Below are 24,393 nucleotides of genomic sequence, written 5' to 3' on the forward strand. Positions count from 1 at the left end.
CCGTTTGCCTAATCCCATTAAAGGATTAATAACTACATGGTCCTCCCCCCCCCAACCTCCCCCCCCCGCACCCCCAGTACCCCAAGGATCCTAGTTCAAAACGACGCAACCTCTTAGAGATTTCGCTCCAGGGCCCTATTTCTGGTTAGGCCAGGAGTTGCTACAGAGGGACATTTCTCAAGTCCAGATTATATTCTTTCTGGGCATTAACTGCAATTTTACGTGATCTTTTTCTTCTTCTCAAAAAGAATACACAGCTATAGCATCGTAGGAAAATATCCCCCAAATTGGGAGGCAAACTCTGGAAATGACGATTTGTTTGTAGTTCCACGAAACCCCTTTCCCGGCAGAGCGTCAACACCTCCCCTTTCAACCACCCCCACCCCATCTGGTCTGCTCCCCACCCGCCCCCTCTCAGCCTCCCCCCAGCCAGTTGTTGTTGAAGTCTGGGGGTTGGGACCGGACCCCCTGATTGCGTAAGAGCAAAAGCCGAGGCGCAATCTGGAGACTGGGAGATTCAGAGTGCAGGGAGTTCTAGGGTAACTTTTATTTTGAAGAGGCCAAGGAAGGGGGGGGTTCATTTCCTGACAGCTATTTACTTAGAGCAAATGATTAGTTTTAGAAGGATGGACTATAACATTGAATCAATTACAAAACGCGGTTTTTGAGCCCATTACAGTTGGAACTAGAAGGAGAAAAACAGAGGAGGGGACTGCAGGAGTGACTTGGAGGCCGTGGACATACTTTTTACTCCATGTATAGGATTTCCATTTCGGATTGACATAGGAGGAGAAGGTAAGAGAAAGGAAAAAATGATTTTGTTTCTAAACGATCAGACTCTGGCTCTGGAAGAAGCGAAGTTAACTTCAAACTTGGGGCGAGGAGAAAAAAGAAGAAAAAATGTGGAGCTGAATTTCAGTTATGTATCCAGAGAGTAAATTTATTCTGAATAAACTTCAGGGGGTTGGAGGGTGTAACCATAGAGTTAGGAAGTCTGAAATTGAACAACAACAACAACAACAACAACAACATTTTCCAGACCTATTTTTTAAAAGCAGTGTTTTTCTAACAACCCTATGGCCTCCAAAAGAAACTGTTTAGGCTTACATTTTTGAGGTTTCTTTGGAGGTGGGGTGGTATTCGTGGATACTGGGACAAACACCAAGTAACGCTGGGGGTGGAGGTAGAGGTGTTTGCCCTCTTCTTGGCAGTGGGTCCTGGAAGGCGACAGGTTTTTAATGAGTATTTTCATTCCTCGTTCGCGGTTTGGCGGGATATTGCAGCAGCCGGTGGTGTGGAGCGCGGCTGGAGGACCCGGAGAGGTGGAGAGAGCAGGGCGCCGAGTGGGACGCGGGAAAGGGTTTTGAGGCGGGGGAGGTGTGAAGGGCTTGCCTGGAGGAGGCCGGACCTCGGGTGCCTGCCGGGTGCACATGGCGCCAGCCAACCGCGCGTAATTACTGGACGGCGCTGCGCCTGGTGCGAGCCGGGGCCAGACTCAGCGCTGCGGTGGAGGCAGGACCAGCCGAGAACCGGCCTGGGCGAGGGTTTGGGGAGCTCCGGAGCGATTTGCTGGGTCAGTGAGGTGTGAGAAACAGCCGGCACCAGCCCCGCAGTGCGCTCGGATTGAGTGCCTCTGGCGGGGGCGACAGCGGCGGCGCGGGCGAACGGTCTGGAGTAATGACAAACACATTTGGCCTCGAGTGAAAAAGTCGTCGTTGCCTCGCATTCCAGCAACTGGGATTTAAGGAATTTGGAGCTGCACTCCAAGGGGCCCTCATTGTGCACGGTGGTCCCCACCCCCCACTGGTCTCCACTCGCCTCCTTCTCAGTGGAATCGTTTCTGCAAAGCCCGGTGCTCGTTTTTTTTTTCTGCTCAGTCCCGGCCGCAAGCAGAAAAGAGTGCAAGCTTCCCCCAAAGTGCTGACCTTCTTGTGAGGAAGTTAGAAACTACCCGAAACGGACAAAGTTGGCTGCTGGTAAGACAGGTGAGAGGCCAACCGTCCTCACCCATCCTGTGGACACCCCAGCCTGGGGTACTCTCTCCCCTTGGTGCTTCTCTCCGTGTTGGGATGCGTGGCACTGGCCGCCCGCGCTCATCCGGCGCAGCTTCATCCTCACCAATCGCCCTTTCTCTATTTCTTTCCCAGAGGCGGCCTCCCTGCGGGCTTCCGAACGTTCTAAGCGCATCTTTCCTTCAGTTTTTACACCTGAGATTAACTCCTCTGGGCAGCGCCAGGGGAGCGGGCGGCGTCCACTTGGCTTTGAAATTATTGGGGTCAGCGGTCTGTTCGGAAAGGGTGTTGACCAGCCCATTGCTAAAGGGAGAGTGTGGCCCGACCCGAGCGTGCAGCCGGATGGTGTCTGCACTGCCCGGCCAGGTGTATAGAGTGCCAATGCCCTGGCGTCGCGCCTTAGTCAGAAAGGAAGTGCGGGGCACTCTGTCTACTGTAGGTCTCTTTCCAAGCCAGGGCGCCGGTCCCGCACTAGACATCCCCCAGCCCAGGCTACGACCTCGGAATGTGCGGAAACTGCTTGGAGGAACTTGCCACTGAGTCCATCTTCGAGGGTGGGAGGAAAACACTGGCTGGGAGGGAGCGTGGATGGTCCCTATGAAGTCTGGGCCGCCCTGCGCGGGGCTGCACTGCCTGGAAAAGCCCCGGACTGGGCGGTGTGGGAAATAGCTTTTTGGCTCCATGACCGTATTGCTCAATGTTTTGGACCCACTCGTCTCGCCTCGATCGCTCCCAATCAGAACTAGGAAGCTTTATGGAGTCTGAAGGCAAACGGAGCACGACATCCCTGCGAGGTCCTGGGCCGCAGGAGGAGAGGGAGGGGCGCCCCCGAGCTTGCGGACCTCACCCACAGCCGCGCTGGCTCTGGTTTTTACATAACCCTGCTCTCCATCGGCCGACCTGGACTCTGCGGTTGCACCTCCTCCCCGTCCTCGGCCTCTTCCTTTCTACAGTCCTCTTGAAGAGGAACATTTTCTTGACTCCCAAACAGCCGGGGACCTGTCCTGTCCTACTGTGACGCCCTGGTCAGTCCCTGCGTCGGAGCTCTTGCCCAGTCTTGCTTTTGGATTCACCCAAGTACAGCTGGACCTTGCTCTAGAGAGTGAGTGGGCGCCAGAGGAGAGGGAGGCGCCAGGAGCGAGTCGTAGATGGTCCCTTGTGCCCAGCGATCTTGATCCAGTTCTTAAATCGCCAGGGACTTGAAACAGAGCCCAGGCGCCCAGCTCTCGGCCGGGGCTGCTTTCCTCCCGGGGCGCAGACAGGGGAGGGATGCAAGGGGAGGGGCAACGGGCTGGGCTTTGCAGCTGAAAACGCGTCTGGCGCCGAGGCGGGCCCGTTTTGTGCCTCCTGGGGACAGGCCGTGGGCGGCGCGCGTCCTGGGGACGTGGTGGCCAGCGTCTTCCTGTAGACCTCGATGGGTGGGACTCCTTCTGGCTTTCTGGGAGCTGGCACTAGGTTACACACTGTAAAAAGTGACAATTTTGGCGGAAAGAGCAAAAGAACTGAATAAGTGACCAAAAGGTGCGGCTTTTAGTGTCCCTCGCGTCCAGCGCGCGGGGTCTCCCTGCAGCATCAGCCTTGGGGAAGAGGGGCGTAAGGAATGTTGCGGGATCGCGCCCAGCGCGGGATTCAGGGCCAGGGGAGATTGCTTTTCCCGACTACACTGTAGCCCTGCCGGTGCTTGCCTTTTGCTGAAATGGCTCGGCGGCATTTCCTTTTGTTTTAAACTGAACGGCGAACCGGGGATGGGCTGGGAGAGTGGATGGTGGGAGGGGATAAAAGGGAACCTCAGACTAGGGTCGCTTTCTTCCCTTCCTTCTGCTACAGTTCTCCCTCCCCGATGAAAGGGGAGCGAGAGGCGACGGTGGACTAGGGTGTGCTCGGGGGCGGTAGCGGCTAAGGCGAGCGTCGGGCCAGGTGGGTACCGGAGAAGGCCAATTTCTTAAAAGCTGAGGGGGCTCAGGCTTCCTTCGCCTAGGTCTGACCCTCTTACCGCCGCCCGCGGCCGTGTGGCTCTCTGGCCCACAGGAGGCGCTGGTGCACGCTTGTAACCCTAAACCCCTCGGCCCCTCTCCCTCCACCCCGCCCAGCCCCTCTCCCTCTACCCCGCCCGGCACCCTCTCAGGTCTCAGTCGAAAACAATGCAAACGCCGAGCGTCGTGCCTGGGGTGTGGCGGCATCTTCTGCTCTGTGGCTGGGAGCGTGGCGACTAGGGGAGTGGGACCTCGGAGCGGACCGGCGTCACCACCAATACAGTGGCGACCGAGCCTCCCAGAGCGTGGAGGAGACGCAAGGTGGAGCGGCCCACGCCGCGAAGGTGTGGGTGGGCGGTGACGGGAGCAAAACGTCGCTGGTGCGGAACCTCGGAGGGAAGGTTTGCAAGTCGCGGTCCCGGCTGCGCTGCCTGGGACCTGGAGTCTGAACTGCGGGCTTCGGAGCGAGCCAGCCGGGTAAGATACGCGGCGCTGCCGCGCCCTCTAGCGGGATCCCGGGACGCGCCCCGCGTCCGCTAACCCAGGGTCGGCGCCGCAGTCGCGGAACGGAGCTGGAAGCCAGGGCTCCTAGAAATTAGGATCATCAGGGTTACCTTTACCTCTTCTGGGGGCCTTGGATAACTCCCGGCAGGCGCTCCTGGTACCTGGAGGCGCTGGGTGGGCGAAAGGGAGCTAAGGTCCCGGGTTTGGGTTGGATAATTGGAGTGTCAATTATAATTCAGTCTGCGGGGGACCAAAGTCCCGCGCTCTCTTGGGGGACAGTTGCCAGCTTCTGCGTTCCAGCCTGGCACAAGTTGCCCTGCCGCGCCAGCGGCCTGTTGCTGTTTGTTTGTTTTACGACCCTGCGTTATTGTGCAGCGGAAAGGTCGTTTCCAATCAACCAGGCTGCGGTCCCTGCCGGGCGGGTTTATGAGGGGTGAAAATGGCAAGGAACAGATTGGGCAGCGCGGCTGGGGACCTGCATCGCAGACCCCCTCGGCTCGGCCCAGGTGGTCTCCCTGCTCAGACGGGCTGAAACGCGAAGTGGTGAGGGCATGGGCTCCACAATACCTGAGAGACCGGTCCTGCTGAACTTTTACTGTCTGGCAGAGCAGCGTCCTCCTGGATGCCGAGGCCAGGTTGCCTGGCGCACCGCTCCTAGCGACATGGTGGCGGTGCCCGCCTCTAGCCGAGTTTCCTGGGGCCCTGAGGGGATTCAGGCATTTTCGACAGCAGTTTTGCTATGTTTGATTTCTATTCAAGGCTTTCAGCAGAGGTCACCACGAAAACTAAAAGTACAGCCTAAGAAAGAAGATTGTAAGTTAAGATTTGGGGAATTTTAGCTCAGAATTCTTTGCAGTGACGTCTGTGTATCAGGGAACCCAGGGATGCAAGTCTTTGGACCAACACTGCCATCTACTGGCCATTCTAAAGAACTGCCATGACCCTCGGAGTAAGCTTCAAGGAGATTCCAAGCAAGGAGGAAGAAACGTTTTTTCGCCAGTTAGTTAGGAGAACTTAGCTGCAGGAAACGTTGACGGACATTTGTTTTGTGGACATTTATGTAGTTTTCTGCCGTTTTTTTTCTTGTTCTGGGGATGGAACCCAGGGCCAAAGGCATGCTAGGAAAATGCTCTACCACGGAGCTACACTCCCCAGCCCTCGGCCCGGATTGTTAATCATCTAATTTACTAATGAGCAAAGGCTTTACCTTCCACTTCTGATGATCAGGGTAGAACTGTGAGGAGATAGGCGGGCATCTGAGTTCCTGTTACAAGCAAGGAGACCTACTTTGGGGGATTTGGTGACCTCAAGTTAAATGCTCAATAAGGTTGTCACATCAGTTTAGTGTTGATTAGAAGAAAGTGTCATTTTGTTCTCCCATGGTTAGATATCTGGTTCATGGAAGCAGAAAGATTTATGAATTCTGATTGTCCCATAAAATGCTCCCGTGTAAAAATCCTCCAGCTCCCACCCATCATTGGAATGCCTGATGGAGCTCCGGGAAGAGCAAAACAACAGAGTTCTGGTGGGGCGCAGATCCTGGGAAACATAGTCTTCACTGGAAAACACAAGTGGCCACTGAGGTAGACCTGAATTGGGGTTGCCTGGGCTGAAGTTATGAGACTGCGTAGAACTTTGCCGAGAACAAGTAAGATGTGTAATTTTCACAGTTAGAATTAACTTAGGAGAGCCGAAATTAACCCGACCTCGGAAATCTGAATCTTGAGGTCATCAGTGGCTTTGGGGCCGTGAGAGTGTCTCTTGTGGTCTTTAATCATGCCAGGGTGGAGTGAAATTCAATATTCGATGGTCCTGCGGTGGGACGTGTTGTGCTGGTGGTGATGGAGAAGCTGGCTGTGATTTGATGAGAGGAATGACACGGTGTTTTGGACACAGGACCCTTGCATTGCTTATTTCCTCTTCACTCTCTGAGCATGGTTGTCTTCCCTTGAAGTCCATCTTCAATGGCTCTTCACTACTGATTGCAGGGAACGAGATGGTACACTGTTCAAGAGAACGGGTGTAGCTGCAGTCAGACTCGATTCTCTCTTTATGGGATTGTTTATATTGATTCATCTCCTAATACTTTTCACAGCTACATCAGGCGGGAAGTGGCAAGCACATGGGAGTGGACCGCTGGCCTGGGATGAATTCAGAGTTCAGATCCACCTCCCCAGTGATACAGGACAAGGCTGGAAATAGCCACCTCTGATGTTGTTTTCATATAATACATCTTAGGAGTCTGTAGAAAAAGAATCAATCTGAAAACTAACGCCCTTTGTATTCAGCTATTTAAGTGAGTCCTGCATAATGTTGAAAGGCCAGCAAGTCAGGTATTATTAATCCCAATTTATAGAAGAAAAGACTGAGGTTCAGAGAGATGGACAAAGAGTCATATTTGGGAACAGAATCTAGTCCAATGTGATTTGCACTGTGTTTTCTGAGAGAAGGAACAAAAAAAACCACGTCACCTGCTTGAGAGCAAACGTGGCACAGATCTCTTTTCCCAGCTTGTTTCTCTTCACTTGTAGAAGATGCTTTTTGAGCTGTGAATATGGAGGATTGTTGAATCCAACATATCGTTGGGTGAGAGAAATAATTAATGATTAAAAAATGATCTGAGGGGCTGGGGTTGTAGCTCAGTGATAGAGCGCTTGCCTAGCATGTGCAAGGCCCTGGGTTTGATTCTCAGCACCGCAAAGAAATAAATAAAAATCAAGTTCTATCAACAATTAAAGAGAAACATGATTTGAATGACATCTGCTTTTTCTCCCTGGAAAGTGTCTGTCGCCACTGACTCTTCTGGCACCTCAGAATTTGTAACCTCAGTGACTTGTTTTTGCTCACCTGACTTGAGGATGATGTTCAGGATAGGAGGAACATTTCCTTCCAGAGTAGAAAAGCACCAGGAAGAGCAAGACTCATTCCCACAGGGCCAATAGGTGAGGGGCACCTCCATCTTGCCCGTCACCTTCCCTGTGGGGCGCACACTCTGCCATCATTCACCAGTACGTGGTCCCAGTTACCCGTGAGTAATGACAGGAAATCTCACAAACACGCCTGGGTCTCTAGTCAGGGAACTGGTGTTATCTGAGACGGGATTTTGAAATCTTAAGCAAACGCGTGTTGATGCTCAGCCTTGGCGTCACTATCGCTCTGCGGGAGGCCTTGTGCTCATTGCCCACTTTGTATGTCAGTCAGTAATCCTCCCTGCAGCAGGTCCCCGCTATCTGGACACACAGAAGGAAATCTGGTGGGGCCTGCCCAGGGTCATATGCTCCTCGGAGCCTGCTCTGTAAAAGCAGGGAGTCCCTCTCCTAAACCTGCCAATGCTTGAAAGAGACATGGCCAGCAAGCCTGGCTGCAGAGATGCCGAATAGAAATGTGATGAAACCCAAGACATCAAGCTGGCGCTGGAAGCCACTTTGAAGTCGGCTAAGAGGGTTATCAGCAGGAGGCTGATATCTGTATGTACAAACACACAGGCCGTTACTGCTAATTGTGGTAAGTCAGGCGGCCAGCCTGGCTCTGGGGGCCCCTGTGCCTGCTACCGCAGCTGTGGGGAAACCCTGTGTCTCCCAGAAGCCGTCAGCCAGCTAGCATCCTGTGAACTGACTGCACTTGGGTTCACATCACTGCAACTATTTCTCCCACTGTGGTGAGCCGGGAAAGAAAGGGAGGGGGCTTCCCATTTGCATTAGGAAATAGTGGGCATCTAAGAGGACAGGACACTGACCTTCCCTTGTGAGAGACCTGGAGTGGAGTGGAGAGAGAAGAGCTTTTGCATCTCAGAGACCCTGTTACAATCCCTGGTGCTGCCACCAGCTGTGTGTCTTTGAGTCATTTGCTAAACCTCTCTGGGCCTCAACTGCCACTTCTTGGACTTAGCTGTCACAGAGTTATTCAAACAAGGAATACACATACAAACTTTGGCTTAGTAAATGAAGATTTCCCATTCTCCTATGTTTTCCTTTCCAACTCTCCCACCTCCAGCATTCCATCTTTCAGCGGTCCTTCTTCTTCTTCCATTTTTCTGATAGAATCCAGTGAAGCAGAAATAAAACTTCTGCTACCGGGTCACTGTAAAGCCAAAACACATGACCAGGCACCACCAGGAACTACATTTAGGCCATTATCGACTGGATCCTCCTCAACTAAAACAACCAAATAACAGCTAGGGCTAAGCAGGACATAGGTTGACCCCCAGCCCCCCAGGCTTGTAAAGACAGCTACCCAGGAATCCTGGGCACACAGCTTAGTCTCAGAGGTGACAAACCGAGTCCCCTTAGCTCGCTCCATTGCATGAGCTGGGGTGCAGCGGGACCCCCCACTATGATTATCTTAAAGCTTTCATTCTTGCTCAGGCCCTAGGAGTGCAAGTTGGTTGCCTAGAGGCCCCAGTACCTGCAGGCCCACTTGCAGCTCCTTTTCATTGATTTCAGCAAAAGGGCTTATCAGTGACTTGACCTGGGAGGTAGAGGAGGGATAAAGTGAGTGGAAGAATAGATGAGAAAGAAAAGACAAAGGGGTCCTTTCATCGAGCCACAGAGTAGGCGGTCAGTGGTTTTACTGCAGGTGACACGGACTCCTCTGTTTATTTTTCATTTTTTTGGTGGTCCTGGGGATTGAACTCAGAGGTGCTTTACCTTTCAGCCACACCCCTTTTTTTTCTTTATTTTAAAAGTTTTTTTTAGTTATACATAGACACAGTATCTTCATTTTTTTTACTTATTTACATGTGGTGCTGAGGATGGAAACCAATGCCTTATATGTGTGAAGCAAGTGCTCTGCCACTTAGCTCAACCCCAGCCCAGCCCTTCGTATTTTGAGACACGGTCTTGCTGAGTTGCTGAGGGTCTCAGACAGTTGCTGAGGCTGGCCTCGAACTTGCGATCCTCCTGCCCCAGCCTCCTGAGTTGCTGGGATTACAGGCATGTGCCATGGTGCCCAGTTTGATTTCTTTTTCTCCCTGAATTTTTGTTTCCCTCCCTTCTTTTCTTCTTGCCCACTGCTTGGCCCGTTTGTGTCTTGTGGATGTCCTGTTTCCGTCTCTTTCTCCACTTCTCCACTCCCCAAATTTTGTTGTGGGAAATAGGTCTCTGCAGTGCTGTTTCCTTAATGTGAAAGGGAATGATTGACACAGTTCAGGCACCGTCCTCACCTGTTTCCTCATTCAAGCTGTGCCCGGTGTCCCATGCCTTGCTTAGCCCTGTTGTAAATCCTCCTGATCTTAACCCAAACCCCGGCTGGGTTTGGGACGTTGCTCTGTGCCCCAGCTTAGTCTCCAGCATGAGCTGGGGTGCAGCGGGACAGGTGTCTTGTAAGTGACATCAGTGAGTGGGACTTTCTCAAACTCTACATCAGAAAGATACTTTCATATTAAAAGTTGTTCCAGCCCAAGCAACTTTTCTGAAAGTCGTAGAGGATGAGACTTTTGATGAATTGTAATATGGAAGGAGGGACAATCCAGCTGGAGAAAGAACTGCTCTAGTTGAGAAGCTGAGAAAAAAAAATCCATTAACATTTATTTCTTTATTTTTTGTATTCTTAATTTAAATGGTCTAAAGAACATTTCTCCTGTATTCTCCAAGACAATAAATTGGGACTTGTTGGAATTCTGAAAGCTACAGGCGATCCAAAAGGTATTTTGGCTTCAGATCTTGTCATAATCTTGGAGTCCCACCAGGCTATTTGATTCTTTCTTTTTAGACCTCTGACAGTGAATCTTAAATGAGGACTGTTTTTTTTTTTTTACTTTTTATTTTTTTGCTAAAGTATTGCAGTTGACATTTTTGATCGTGCAAAGTATAAAGATAACTAGGCTCAAGGGTTGTTTCCTATTAGCTAACACTGTTTCTGTTTGGCTTTTGACTTTTGCAGTTTTCCGGAGCTATGGGGACTTCCCATCAGGCCTTCCTGGTCTTCGGCTGTCTCCTCACAGGTATGATCCCTGTCCTGGGGAGCCCTGTTTTCTGTGTACTCTGAGCATGTAGTTCACAAGATTGCAAACCGAAATGGAAAATTGTCTAGAATGATCATGGATTATCAGTTTCCTTTGCTGCTTTGAGTTAATTCCATTTCAAAAAGATCTCTTGTGTTGTTTTGAGACCAAAAAAAGTATGTGTATATATATATACCTGGCATTGAAATGTTAGTTATAATAGTCCAATCTTGCCTGCTACCTTCTTCTGGGCTGCTGGGAGAGGTGTATCAGAAAAACTCAAGCCTATTCAAAGGAAATAAAGAATAGAAAATTCTTGCCCAGGCCATCATACCTGTCAAATCAACTTGCCCTAATGAAAAATGCTTATGATGCTTGGAAGTCTCCAAGTCACCTCTATCCTGTCTAGGAATCTAATTGATAGGTAAGTGTTTAACTCTGGAGGAATACTATTGTACTTTCTCATCGAGAGAATGCCATGTGCCATTTCTTGAAACATTTATCAGATTTCCCTAGTTTTCACCCAGGTATTTATGCAATGCAGATGCTCCCCTGAATCCACTGCCTTTCCAGCCCGAGGAGTTAAGTTAGCCTCATGTCTTTATGTTTACCCACATGGGCACCATGGAATTGAGCAAGACCAGAGACTTAATAATTCTAAGCTCCACTAAGTGTGCCCCACCTATAGGGTGTTGGTTGGCCCAGTAGCCTTGACAACTGCTGTCCCAACAAGCCCAGGAACCACAGTGGTGGCATGTTGAAGTTGGATGGGATTATTCCCACATTAGCCTCCAAGATATATTAGAGGCTATTCATTAAGTTATAATCTCTTCTGTCTGTTCTATAGATGAGGGAAGCTAGACTGAAATTTGAGGTCCTAAGATGAACTTAAGAGTTTGTGCTCTTCGGCTTTATTTATTATTTGTGAATGAATCTGCATCATCCTGCTTTGGCTTCTTCAAGTCTTTAGAGAGTGACAGCATTAGAGGGCTGGAAGAAGTGGCAGATGCGTCATTCTTGAGCACAGATCTGCTCTGTGCTTCATTCAGACCATTTCCCTGCCCTTGTCCCCCCCCCCCCCCCTTTTATTGTGGTGCATGCATCCTAGGCAAGAGCTCTATTGCTGAGCTACATCCCCAGACCCCTCACCTTTTTTTTTTTTTTTTTTTTTTTTTTTTAACTAAGGGGAATTTCTTCAGGGAATGTACAAGATAAAGGACCCATATGTGCTTGAGCCCATGCCGTCTTGGGATATTTTATGGTCACACATAAGAGACTGAAATATGGAATTGGGATCAGATGTCCTCCATCCATCTGAGTGTTTGGAGGGGTGAAACTGGGGGCTTTGTTGGGGTTATTGAGGCCCTTGGAACACTTACTGCTCTCAGCAGATGCAGTGGCTGTTATAATGGGGGTCCTTTCATGAGCATCCAGGCTAACGGATTTTTGCGTAGAAATGGTCATTGTTCGTGTGGCTGCTACTGTGGCTCCTCTCAGTTCCCTGAGTGAGACCGTCCTTTCTGGCTGCACCCTATTCAGAGTGTGTTTCCTTTTACAGGGCCGGGCCTAATCCTCTGCCAGCTTTCATTACCCTCCATCCTTCCAAATGAGAATGAAAAGGTTGTGCAGCTGAATGCATCCTTTTCTCTGCGGTGCTTTGGGGAGAGTGAAGTGAGCTGGCAGTACCCCATGTCTGAAGAAGAGAACCCCAATGTGGAAATCATAGATGAAGAGAACAACAGTGGCCTTTTTGTGACAGTGCTGGAAGTGGCCAGTGCCTCGGCGGCCCACACTGGCTTGTACACTTGCTATTACAACCACACTCAGACAGAAGAAAGCGAGATTGAAGGCAGGCACATTTACATCTACGTGCCAGGTGAGTTGGAAGGCTCCCCTGGATGGGCTGCTTGGCCTGTCTCTCAGGATAACTGCTTCATGTGTGTGTGTGTGTGGGGGGGAGGGGCAATCAAATGCAAGGTCCTTGTAACTGTGCTAAGATTTTTTAAAATGTAAAATTACTAAGTATTTATTAGGGAAAATTTTAAAAACAGAGAACACGCAAAATTAAATAAAGATCCATTTGTAAAACCATTATCAAGAAATATTCATTTTGAGCCAGGCACAGTGGTGCACGCCTGTAATCCCAGTGGGTTGGGAGGCTGAGGCAGGAGGATTGCGAGTTCAAAACCAGCCTCAGCAAAAGCAAGGCGCTAAGCAACTCCATGAAACCCTGTTGCTAAATAAAATACAAAATAGGGCTGGGGATGTGGCTCAGTGGTCGAGTGCCCCTGGGTTCAATCCCTGGTATCACTCTTCCACCCCCAAAATATTCATTTTTAGAAGGAGTCTTTGCTGTGTTGTTCAGGCTGGTCTTAAACTCCTGAGCTCTAGAGATCCTCCCACCTCAGCCTCCCAAATAGCTGGGACTATAGGTGCACACCGTCATTGTGCCTAGAGGAACATGCAAAATAAAATAAAGATCATTTGTAATGTCATTATCAAGCAATATTTCTTGTTGATACTTCAGATCTGTACTAAATTTTGAAAAATCATCTTTCATATGGCGTGTCCTTGATTGGCATTGTGCAAAGTCTGAAATAGACTCATTTCTACTCAATTTAAGTGAATTTAGTGAGGGAAGACCCCATGCTAATGACGTTTATACTGTGTCGAGATGGGAGTAAAATGGGATTAAGCAGGTGAGGGTGTTATCAGGGGGAAGGCCTAGGAGAGGAAACGGGAGGGATCCTGCAGAGGCTGGGAGAACCATCATACTGCCTGGTCAGTGACTTTGTGGGGTGATTGGGTTCCAGCCTGCTGTGCTGGCTGAGGAGGTTGTGGGAGACCCCATTTCATTAATTCATTGGAAAAATTATCCCCAGGGAGTGTGGCTGTAGGTTTCCATGGGCTTCTGGGCCAGGCCTTGGACCATGCTGTACCCTGTGGTCAGAGGGAGGGATGTGAGGTGCCGTGGCCGAGCAGCCCACTGCCCAGGCTTACCTGTGAGCCTGCAAACCTTCTGGTCTCCCTTCGGCCTGGCCCTCCCTGAGTGCTCCTTTGTGATTCTCTTGCTGTCCTCTGTCTCTGTGTATATTGCCTTCTGTGGAGGACAACTGTTCAAAGAAGGACCCTTCTGCTGTTTAAACACGGTGCACCATGGTAGGGAAGAGGAGCATTTTAGTGAAGTCCTGGCTGATGTGTTCTTTTTTTTTTTTTTTTTTTTTCCTGTGATGCTGGGGATTGAACCCAGGGCCTTGTGCATGTGAGGCAAGCGCCGAGCCATATCCCCAGCCCTGGGTTCTGTGTATTTTAACCTGAAATTAATTGGCAGCTTAGTTTGCTGAAATCCTTGGTAACAAAGATCAAGCATTTGATCTAAACACAAATGTGAGTGATAGGATTTTGGTATTTTGTTGGGCAAATTAAAGAGGGCTACTGTTAAACGTTAAACTGTTTATAATTCTTGCTGTTCTTGTTTTGGGCTGGGTCAGGTAAGGAGGTTCTTTTTACAAATTGTTTTTGCCTTTCTTTTCCTTTTTTTTTTTTTTTGTACCAGGGATTGAACTCAGGGCCACTCAACCACGGAGCCACATCCCCAGCCCTACTTTGTATTTTATTTAGAGACAGGGTCTGGAGTGGGGAATGGGGGAGGGTGTTCTCTCTGCTGTGAAGAGAACAGTGGGAACTAGGAACATAGGTTTGTTAAAGGTAGGTGAGTCGCAAAGTGTTGATCCACCTAAAATTGTCCAAAAAGTATTTTTTTTGTTCCCTCCCACCACAAACCCCATCCAAGCAGTCCCTGCTTTGCTGACCCACAGGGGTCTTTTTCTTTGTGATTGGGGAGGGCCAAGGCTCCTTTCTGCAGCTGGTGCTTGCCATGGTTGCTTAACTCATTGCTTCTTGGAAGAGAAGATTTTAGGCCCTGGAATTGTAATTTTTTTTTCTTTTTTCTTTTCTTTTTTTTAGGTGAGGATGGGAATAGAACCCAGGGCCTTGTGGAAGCTAAGCACATGCTCTGCCACTGGGCTGCATCCCCAGCTAGGAACTTGATTACTTGAGTCATTATTTTTTTGATAGATTTCTGTACTGCTCTTCAGTAATATTGGCTGTAGGAATTACAGGTTTCTAAAAGCATTTCCTGATATAAAAATTATGACTATGTTCTCCTGTTTTGAACAGAGTTGAACTGTATTATTTTGTTTTGCATTTAAAAATTTTGACTTGAATTGCTTGCTAGCATTTCTATTTATCATCAGCAATTTTTTTTTTTAAACTAGGGTATGGGCAGTTTGATGTTATTCAGAGTTTAAAAAATTACCTTCGACTGTCACAATGACTCATGTTGGTGGGGATGCTCTTCTGGATATATTTTAAAAAGTAAAATTCATACCTAATAAGAATAATGCCAGGCTGGGGATGTAACTCAGTGGTAGAATGTTTGCCTAGCTTGTGTGTTCCTGGTTCCAGAATTGCAAAAAAAAAAAAAAAAAAAAAAAAAAAAAAGAAAAGAAAAAAAAAAGAAAAAGAAAAAGAAAACACCAATGGAATAATTTTTCTGTATATATATATGTGAAAAAGTGAAATTAATGCTTTAATAGAGTCTTCTTTACTTTCTGAACTACAGACCCGGATGTGGCCTTTGTGCCTCTAGGGATGACAGATTATTTAGTCATCGTGGAAGATGATGATTCTGCCATCATACCCTGCCGTACTACAGATCCGGAGACTCCTGTGATCTTACGCAACAGTGAGGGACTGGTGCCTGCCTCCTATGACAGCAAACAGGGCTTCAATGGGACCTTCAGCGTGGGGCCCTACATCTGTGAGGCCACCGTAAAAGGGAAGAAGTTCCAGACCATACCCTTTAATGTTTATGCTTTGAAAGGTACTTGTACCCTCTTCCTCCTTTAAATAAGAGCAACAGGCAAACTCATCAGTTGCTTGTAGGATTTTTAATTTAATCATACTTCCTGGAAACGGAGAACTGGAATTCTGGTTTGGGGATTTAGGACCCCACCTTTACTATACAATGCTGCTGACTGCAGTGGTTATAGTTTTAATTTTAATAAGTTTTAAGCTTAGCATTAAGCTTAAAATCACTAAAGGCTGAAGTTTGCTTACCCATAAAAGGTTTATGTTTTATCAGCTGACTTTAAAATACTGTAAGGAATTCTTTTTGTGCATAAGCTTCTTACTATTTGATTCATGTTCTTGACGACAGAGACCCTAAAAACAAACACACATCCCGGGGGCTTGGATGCCTGGATTAATTTTAGTAATTTAAGAATTAAGTGACTTTAGTTATGAGAAAAGGCTCTATTGTAGACTTTAGACTTCATCCCTTTGAAGTGAGTGGTTAGTGTGAATGGGAAGGTCTAAAGCAGATGGGGGGTTGGGATGGATAGATGTTTCTGGAGCATTCACCCTACACATAGGCAAGGGTATGCCATCAGACTCTTGTTCCTTAACAAGAGTTTTGTGCCAGACACATACTGGGTTCTGGAAAGGAGCTAAAAACAACTGAGGAGCAGAGTGGAAGAAAAATGATGGGACAGGAGTAAAGTGCCTATTCCCAAGTAATGGCACCAGCCCGGGGGTCTGTCAAAAGATGCAGGGATAAAGAAAATGTGGTCTAAATACACCCTGGGGTTCTACGCAGCCACAAAGAACAAAATCATGTCATTGCTGGAAAATAAGTGGAATTGGAGACCAGGACTTTGAATGACATAGACTCAGAAAAAAATGCATACTTTTTCTCCCCTATGTGGAATCTGGAAGGAAAAATGGGGGTTGGGGGGAGAGACTGCATTAAACTAGAAGGGAAACTATCCAGGTAGAGAAAGGGGATTGATGGGAGAGAGGAAAGAAGGGGTAGGGGAGATACTGGGGAGTGACAACAAATCATGTTTTTATGTACACACAAATACACCACGATGAAGTGTACCAGTGCTTATAATTAATATGCACCAATTGAAAAAAAATTTAAAGTTATCTAGAACAGTGTTGGTCAGTAAGGATTGGTGGATTAAATGAGTGAATACATCAGTAAGAGTGATTGAAAAAATGTTCAACTGTAACTAACCCAAATGTGGTGTTCTGTTCAATTGTAATTTATTTTTACTATTGTTATTATTTTGCATTTCTATAGTATTATAACTACATGCCAAATGGTGTACACTGACTCAAAATGAAGGTTTCTGAGATTTTCCAATCTTTATCATGATTAAACTTTTGCAAATTATTTTTCAGGGTTTTCTTAAACAAACCTAAATTTTGTAAGACCCTAACTATATTATGAATGTTTAGGTCTTTGTATTTGTTGATTTTTATAGCAACATCAGAACTGGATCTAGAAATGGAGGCTCTGAAAACTGTGTATAAGTCAGGAGAAACGATCGTGGTTACCTGCGCTGTTTTTAACAATGAGGTGGTCGACCTGCAGTGGATTTACCCTGGAGAAGTGGTAGGTACCCTCAAGAGGCATGAAGGTTCTGCACTGAGCCCTCTTCTTCATACGTCAGAAAGAAATAGGAAAGTTCTGTGGCTACAAGAAAACAGCCAAATAATTAGAAAAGCAAACAACCCCCCTGTTTTTTTTTTGTTTTTTTGGTTTTTTTTGGTATCAGGGATTGAACCCCAGGGTGCTTAACCACTGAGCCACATCCCAGCCCTTTTTTATATTTTATTAGAAACAGGGCCTTGCTATGTTAGTTGCTTAGGGTCTTGCTAAGTTGCTGAGGCTGGCTTTGAACTCGCCTTCCTCCTGCCTCAGCCTTCCTGAGCTGCTGGGATTATGGGTGTGTACCATTGTGCCTGGCCCTCTGTATTTTCACATTCTTTAATTACTGAGAAAGCCATTCATTCTCATTGTCTTGGCTCTCATGCTTTGGATTTGAGGCATCTGATAGGATTGGTTACCTGCCCCCTTTCTGACTTCTTTTTTTTTTCTTAAAAGATGTTTTAGTTATAATTTCCCAATTTTTTCTTTTCTTTTCTTTTCTTTTTTTTATTGGTGCATTCTCCCTTTTCTGCTGGTTGGTACCCAGGGACACTGGCCCTTCCTGTTCTCCTCCTATCTGCCTGGCCCACCTTCAGTGAACAGGCATCTCTATAATCATTCAACAAAGATTTAGTGATGGTCATGAAATCCTAAGCACTGTGCTTAGGATGACAGAAAGATGGTGGAAAGTGGAGGGACTAGCTTTTGTTTTTAGACTTTATATATTAGAGTACCTGTAGGTTCACAGCATGATTGAGACATTCCTGATGTAACCCCTATGCATTTTTATAGGCTCACTTATTATCAATATCCTCCACAAAGTAGGCATCTGTAATAACTGATGAACTGGTATTAAGAGCAAGCATTGATTTTTTTTTTTGTTTTGTTTTGTTTTGTTTTTGTTTTTTTTTTTGGTACCAGGGATTGAACTCAGGGGGACTCAACCACTGAGCCACATCTCCAGCCCTATTTTGCATTTTATTTAGAGACAGGGTCTCACAGGGCTTCACTGTGGCTGAGGCTGGCTTTGAACTAGAGATCCTCCTGCCTCAGCCTCCCGAGCCGCTGGGATTATAGGCACGGAACACCACCTTGGGATAGGAGCAAGCATTTTAAAAGTCAGTTTTCTTCCCTTCTGTAGAAAGGCAAAGGAGTCACGATGCTGGAGGAAATCAAAGTCCCATCCATCAAATTGGTGTACACATTGACGGTCCCCGAGGCCACGGTGAAAGACAGTGGAGATTATGAATGTGCTGCCCGCCAGGCCACCAAGGAGGTCAAAGAAATGAAGAAAGTCACCATTTCTGTCCATGGTACATTCCGCTTTCTAAAATGTCAGTCGTCCATGCTGCTTGGGATCCATATGCGGTTATCATTATTTATCAGAAACTCTTCCCTGTACAGAGAAAGGGTTTGTTGAAATCAAACCCACCTTTGGCCAGTTGGAAGCTGTCAACCTGCATGAAGTCAGACATTTTGTGGTGGACGTGCAGGCCTACCCTCCTCCCAGGATATCTTGGCTGAAGGACAACCTGACTCTGATTGAAAATCTCACCGAGATCACCACTGATGTGGAAAAGATTCAGGAAATAAGGTACAGAACACCCTCCCCAACTGTGCTTTTGTAACATGTGTATCCCTAGACAGACTGAGGCCATCGCGTGTCCCACGGCCCAGACCAAAAAGCCATCTGGTACAAATGGCAGTGCGAGTTAAGATACAAAATCACCTCCCTTTAATTATAACATTCCAATATGGTAACAGCATATTTTTGAATATTTAGTGATAAAACGAGAAGAAAGAACTAAAGTAACTTGTCTGCTCCAATGTCAGACAAGTTACTGGATCCAGCTAGGGGTGGAGGAAAGATGTTGAAATTGGAAGCCCTTGGAGTGAATGTTTTCCTTGATTTTTGTCATATCATAAGTAGCTGTGTGGGACGGTTCCACTTGTGAGGCAATTATCACATAAGTTTATACGAAACAAGCCTCAGGGGCTTATTGGGGGCACATTTGCCCCTCTCAAAGCCTCCACAGGAATTAAAAGTACAGCCTGGCTGAATCTGGTCAGGAGAGAGACATGTGGTACAACATGGAGATCTCTGCCTTTGAGGAGAGTGGTAGATTGCTCACCCCTTGACCTCAGTTTCCTCATCTATAATATAGGATTAATCATGCTTTATGTTTGTTTTTTTTTAAAGAGAGAGTGAGAGAGGAGAGAGAGAGAGAGAGAGGATTTTTAATATTTATTTTTTAGTTCTTGGTGGACACAACATCTTTGTTGGTATGTGGTGCTGAGGATCGAACCTGGGCCGCACACATGCCAGGCGAGCGCGCTACCGCTTGAGCCACATCCCCAGCCCCCTTTATGTTTTTTAATGCAAAGAATTGGATCAGTTGCTATCTGGAGGTCTCTTGAAATTTTAAGTTATGATTTGAATCCACAAGTCAGAAGGTGCCTCTTGAAGGGCCAGCCAATTCAGTCCGATGTCCTTGTTGGAAATTCCCATGAGACAAAAGTCCGTTCTTTATTTCAAGCCTGCAGAAAAAAAAAAAAAAAAAGAAAACAGAACCTTTCTCAACAGTTCACTTAACTCCAGGGTCTGCTTTTTACTTTGCAACCTGAATTCCATATGTAATTGATAAGCCACGTCTGAGAAAATGAAACGTTTCTCCCTACAGTTCTATGGGATCAAACCCAGGGCCTTGTGCATGCTAAGCACGTGGGCTGCATCCCTCACAGAAAATGGAATTTTATGACCTCTATAGAGCAATGATGGAAGTAGAAGTGGAATAATGAATCTGGAAGGTTTTTTTGATGATATGAAAAGAAGGTGCACAATGAGGTGGGCAGCTTTCCACAAGGAACTTTCTAGGAGTCTGTTGAGGCCAAAGAGAAATAGGGTCCGATCTACAGGCTGTAACCATCAGCAGCAACAAGTTAGTCCTGCCAACTAAGTGGTTCTGGAAAGCTGCCTTATACAGTGATTCAAAAATCTTTCAGCATAAATTTTATTTTCCAGTTTATATTGCGGGCCAGGAAGCACAGGAATGAATATGGTGAATGGTATGTTTGGCTTCATGGAGCTTAAAACCACTGGACCCACTCCACTGGGTCAGCTTCCTTGGCTGAACATACGTAGGCAATGAAGGACAGAGAATCACTTGGCCATCAGCAGCTGGTGTGCCTAAGGGGGCTCTCAGGAAATCCAGTGCTGAAGCAAATACAATATGGTGCAGCCCAGGGAAACTCAGCCCAGGCTGCTCTTACACAGGTCCTGTTGCTCCAGCATTTGCACAGTGCTTCAGAGCCCAGGCAGTACTTTCCACATAGAATCTCATTTAACAAGTCCTCAGAATGACTGCTGTGTGCACAATGGCCAAATTTTGTACACAAGGAAATTGAGGCATGGAGAATTTCAATAATGCCAAGGTCTTCTCACCTTTATAAAATAGCATAACATGCTAAAGTTACAGGAACCATGAAGAAGAGCAACTAATTTTTGCATATTGTGATGTTTTATAAAGGACAGTTAAATGGGAAAATATTTTTACACACACACAAACACACACACACAGAGCCAAATATCATGTGTAATATGCATAGGAAATCTTTTGGGGAAATGTTCATTTATTAAAGTATGAAGAAGTATATTTTTCTAACTTGTTTTCTTTTGGTAATGGAATCCCACACTTTATAAACAAATCAAATGAAGAGGGTGCATTGTATAAAACTTCTTCCTATTTCTGTCTCTGTCTGCCCAGTTACCTCCTCCTCTCTGCAGGGAAACACTATTTAAGTATTGGGGATTGAACCCAAGGATGCTCTACTGTTGAGCTATATCCCGAGATTATTTTCTTCTTCTGTTTTTGTAAGACAGAGTCTTGCTAAATTGCTGAGGCTGGCCTTAAACTTGTCCTCCTGCCTCAGCTTCCTCATGTGCTGGAATTACAGGCAGAAGTCACCATACCCAGCTAAGGAAACACTGTGATTGGTTTCCTTAGGTTCTTATGAAACTGCCGCAGTCTGGCTGGGCACAAAATCACGAGCCACTCAAGCAGGAACAAACTTTATTTCCAAAACTCCCGCGAACGCCATGCACGTGGCGACCTTCTTCCAGGACACACCATATCAAAAGGAAATCCCTCCTCCGGAAATCCCTTCTACCGCACTTCCCCAACCAATGGGAACTCTCCAGGAATCCCCGGGAGAGCTCCAAAGTAGCAGGCCAAGGTGGACAGCAGGGGTCTAATATCCAATTGAATGCACATCTTAACATAATTATCATCTCAATGGCTTGCTGGTGTCACCTTTCAACCAAAAATGCCATGGCATTCCTACTCGGCTATGGCTCTCAGCATGAAACTTTCCAGTTTCTTGAATCAATACAGGCAGTTAACAATGCTGAGTCCTGTATCCCTCTTCATATCACACTTAGAGGCTATCCTCATTTTTTCCTCAAATGGTGTTGCTTTTTTGGCTGAACTATATAAATGACATGTATTTAGGGGAAGAAAACAGGTAAAAATCAAGGAGTTTTCTTTCCCCTCTTTCCCTTCCTCCCTCTCCCCTTCTCTCCTCCCCCTCCTCCCCCCCATCGCTTTCTTTTTGAAAAGTTGGTAGTTTATTCTCATTCAAAAGGGAGACCTTACCAGAACTAATAGCTCTTGGAGATGGCCTTTGCTTATCTCAAAATGTCTGGTTTTCTGTTGTTAAGAATTGTGTCTAGGGCTTGGGATGTGGCATGCGTGAGACACTGGGTTCAATCCTCAGCACCACATAAAAAAAGAAAAATAAAAGATATTGTGTCCACCTAAAACTAAAAAATAAATATATAATAAAAAAAGAATTGTCTATTATTCAGATCTTTGATGTTTGGAAACTGTGTTGAGAATTCCAGGAAAGAGATGATAACAGATAAGAAAAAAAATGTGTTTTACTTTTTGACAAAAATAAAATGAACCTTGGAAGACTGTCATTCTTTAAATAGTTGGAGTTTATTTAGCTATTGCTTATTGAAACAAAGTTATTGTTTTTTTTTTGTTTTGTTTTTGTTTTTTAGGTATCGAAGCAAATTAAAGCTGATCCGTGCTAAGGAAGAAGATAGTGGCCATTATACTATAATAGTTCAAAATGAAGATGATGTGAAGAGCTATACTTTTGAACTATTAACTCAAGGTATGTACAAGGAGTATAAAGGTATAGCTTGGTGAATGGCGCTCCCAAAGACAGCTTGGCAGAAGGAGAAGAAACCCTTTATGGGAGAAGCAGGGCCCGGAGATGTCACATGTCAGGGATAGCTTTGTTGTACTTATGAATTTAGGTACTAGTACTATAGAAATAATCCGTGGTCCGAATAAAGTCGGCAAACTAATCCCCAAATTGGAAATGCTCCAAAATCTGAAAACTTTCTCAGTATTGACATGACGCCACAGTAGAAAATCCCACACCTGACTTTTTCTGACAGTCACAACAGGTCACGGTCAAAACACAAGCACATCCCTATGTGTTCATGAAACATAAATGGATTTCATGTTTAGACCTGGGTCCGATCCCCAAGATTTTTCATTATGTATATACAGCTATTCCAAAGTCTGAAAAAATCTGAAATCTGAAACACTTCTGGACCTAAGCATTTCTGACAAGGGTCACTTGACCTGTAATTCTGAGGCATGCTGGGTTGCTCTGGAGCACTCTGGGAATTCCTAGGCTCTGCAGCTTTCTTAGTATCTGTCTAGTTCTGAGATGGGTACAGTGATGCTTTTTGGTCCAGATGACCTGCAGGTGCTCTGGAGGGGTCTGCGTAGCTCCCCTGTAGACATGGGACAGTGGTCCCTGCTGAAGAGAGAGGAGTGGCCGAGTCTGTTACATTCAGGTTCAACTCCTGTTTACTAAGTCCCTCCATGTGCCAGGTGCCATTTGAGGTGGGCTCTTTTGATCCTTACAGTAAGTCTCTGATACAAGTCTTAGCCTATCACTAACTTGACCACAGATTCTTTTTTTGAGGGAGTGGGTATTGGGGATTGAACTCAGAGGCAGTCGACCACTGAGCCTCATTCTCATCCCTATTTTGTATTTTATTTAGAGACAGGGTCTCACTGAGCTGCTTAGCACCTCAATTTTGCTGAGGCTGGCTTTGAACTCGACATCCTCCTACTTCAACTTCCTGAGCTGCTGGGATTATAGGTGTGTGCCACCGTGTCCGGCTGACCACAGATTTTTTTAAATTTTTTTTTTTTAATCTTTTAGTTATAGATGGACACAATATCTTTATTTTATTTTTTATGTAGTGCTGAGGATGGAACCCAGTGCCTCATTCATGCTGGGCAAGTGTTCTACCTCTGAGTCACAACCCCAGCCCCACAGATTCTTTTTTTAAAAAAAGAACCTTTATTACCTGACAAAATCCTGAAGATGCAGTTGGGTAGATAACTGCTTTTGATTATATTTTCACTGAATCTATTAGTCAAACCCCAGCTCTCAGATAATTTGAAGAGCCCCTTGCCTTTCAAGCCAAATGACTACAGGCACTTTCCAGTCCTCACTCTAGATTTTACACACCAGGCACAAACCCCAAGGCACTGAAACTGAAACGCTTCACCCAGCAGGGGCTGTCACACTGGAGTGTTACCCCAGCAAGTGGATTCAGCCCCTCTAGCATGGTTCCAGTGCAAGGTGGTTGACTTCTGAAGTCACCTGCCGCTTTGGATTCCCCACGAGTTCTGGTGTTTGCATCTGACTTCTTTCCGCCTCTTGCAGTTCCATCCTCTATTCTGGATTTGGTCGACGACCATCATGGCTCCAGCGGAGGACAGACTGTGAGGTGCACGGCTGAGGGCACACCTCTTCCCGACATTGAGTGGATGATTTGCAAGGATATTAAAAAGTATGGAAATTGGATGTTCCTTATTCCTTGGTGATCATATTACTTCTCTGGCTGGCGCTTTTTGCACTAGTGGTTCTTATTTGACATAAGGCTCATGTTAGAATTTTGAACATGGCCCCCAGCTTCCTGGTGTGTGTGTGTGTGTGTGTGTGTCGTGTGCATGTGTTCATGAAGAAGAAGCTGTAAGGTCCGTGGCTTTCATTGGATCCTCTCTGAGTCTCTAATGTGAAAAAATAGTGAATTTTAAGAACCACTCTCCTATGAGGATCTTTACTACTCTGGCCCATATTTTTACTTCATATTTATTTTATGGCAAACTTATTTTTTTAATTGGTGAATTATAATTATATATAATACCAGACATCACTATGATACATTCATATCTGCACATAGCATAATTTGGTCTTATTCATGTCCCTGTATCTTCTTTTTCCCTTCCTTCCTTCCTACCTCTAATTCCCATCCTCTACTCTTCTTGTCTCCCTTCTATTTTCATGAGATTCTCTCCCAATTTTATCTTTAGTTTCCATATATAAGAGAAAACACAAGACCCTTGTGTATCTGGGTTATATCCCTTA

General features: G+C 46.3%; 1 protein-coding gene across 4 annotated transcripts in view; it reads left to right on the forward strand.

Moving 5' to 3' along the window:
• Positions 1-608: 608 nt before the first annotated feature.
• The window catches only part of PDGFRA (platelet derived growth factor receptor alpha), a 46,478-nt gene continuing 22,693 nt past the window's right edge, over positions 609-24,393 (forward strand). The window contains exons 1-10 of one of the 4 annotated variants that reach the window (XM_081303881.1): positions 3,843-3,929; positions 4,103-4,462; positions 10,370-10,430; positions 11,989-12,306; positions 15,055-15,315; positions 16,763-16,893; positions 18,071-18,242; positions 18,334-18,523; positions 21,992-22,107; positions 23,689-23,815. In XM_081303881.1, the coding sequence (XP_081160007.1) occupies positions 10,382-10,430; positions 11,989-12,306; positions 15,055-15,315; positions 16,763-16,893; positions 18,071-18,242; positions 18,334-18,523; positions 21,992-22,107; positions 23,689-23,815 (1,364 nt within the window). In that variant the 5' untranslated portion in view covers positions 3,843-3,929; positions 4,103-4,462; positions 10,370-10,381. Of the gene's footprint in view, positions 796-1,217; positions 1,977-3,842; positions 3,930-4,102; positions 4,463-10,369; positions 10,431-11,988; positions 12,307-15,054; positions 15,316-16,762; positions 16,894-18,070; positions 18,243-18,333; positions 18,524-21,991; positions 22,108-23,688; positions 23,816-24,393 lie in introns of those variants that run through there. The other 3 variants (XM_081303880.1, XM_081303882.1, XM_081303883.1) reach the window with 3 other exon arrangements.

The sequence above is a fragment of the Spermophilus citellus genome (assembly GCF_964194105.1).
Source record: "Spermophilus citellus genome assembly, chromosome: 8".
In the NCBI taxonomy this organism is placed as follows: Eukaryota; Metazoa; Chordata; class Mammalia; order Rodentia; family Sciuridae; genus Spermophilus; species Spermophilus citellus.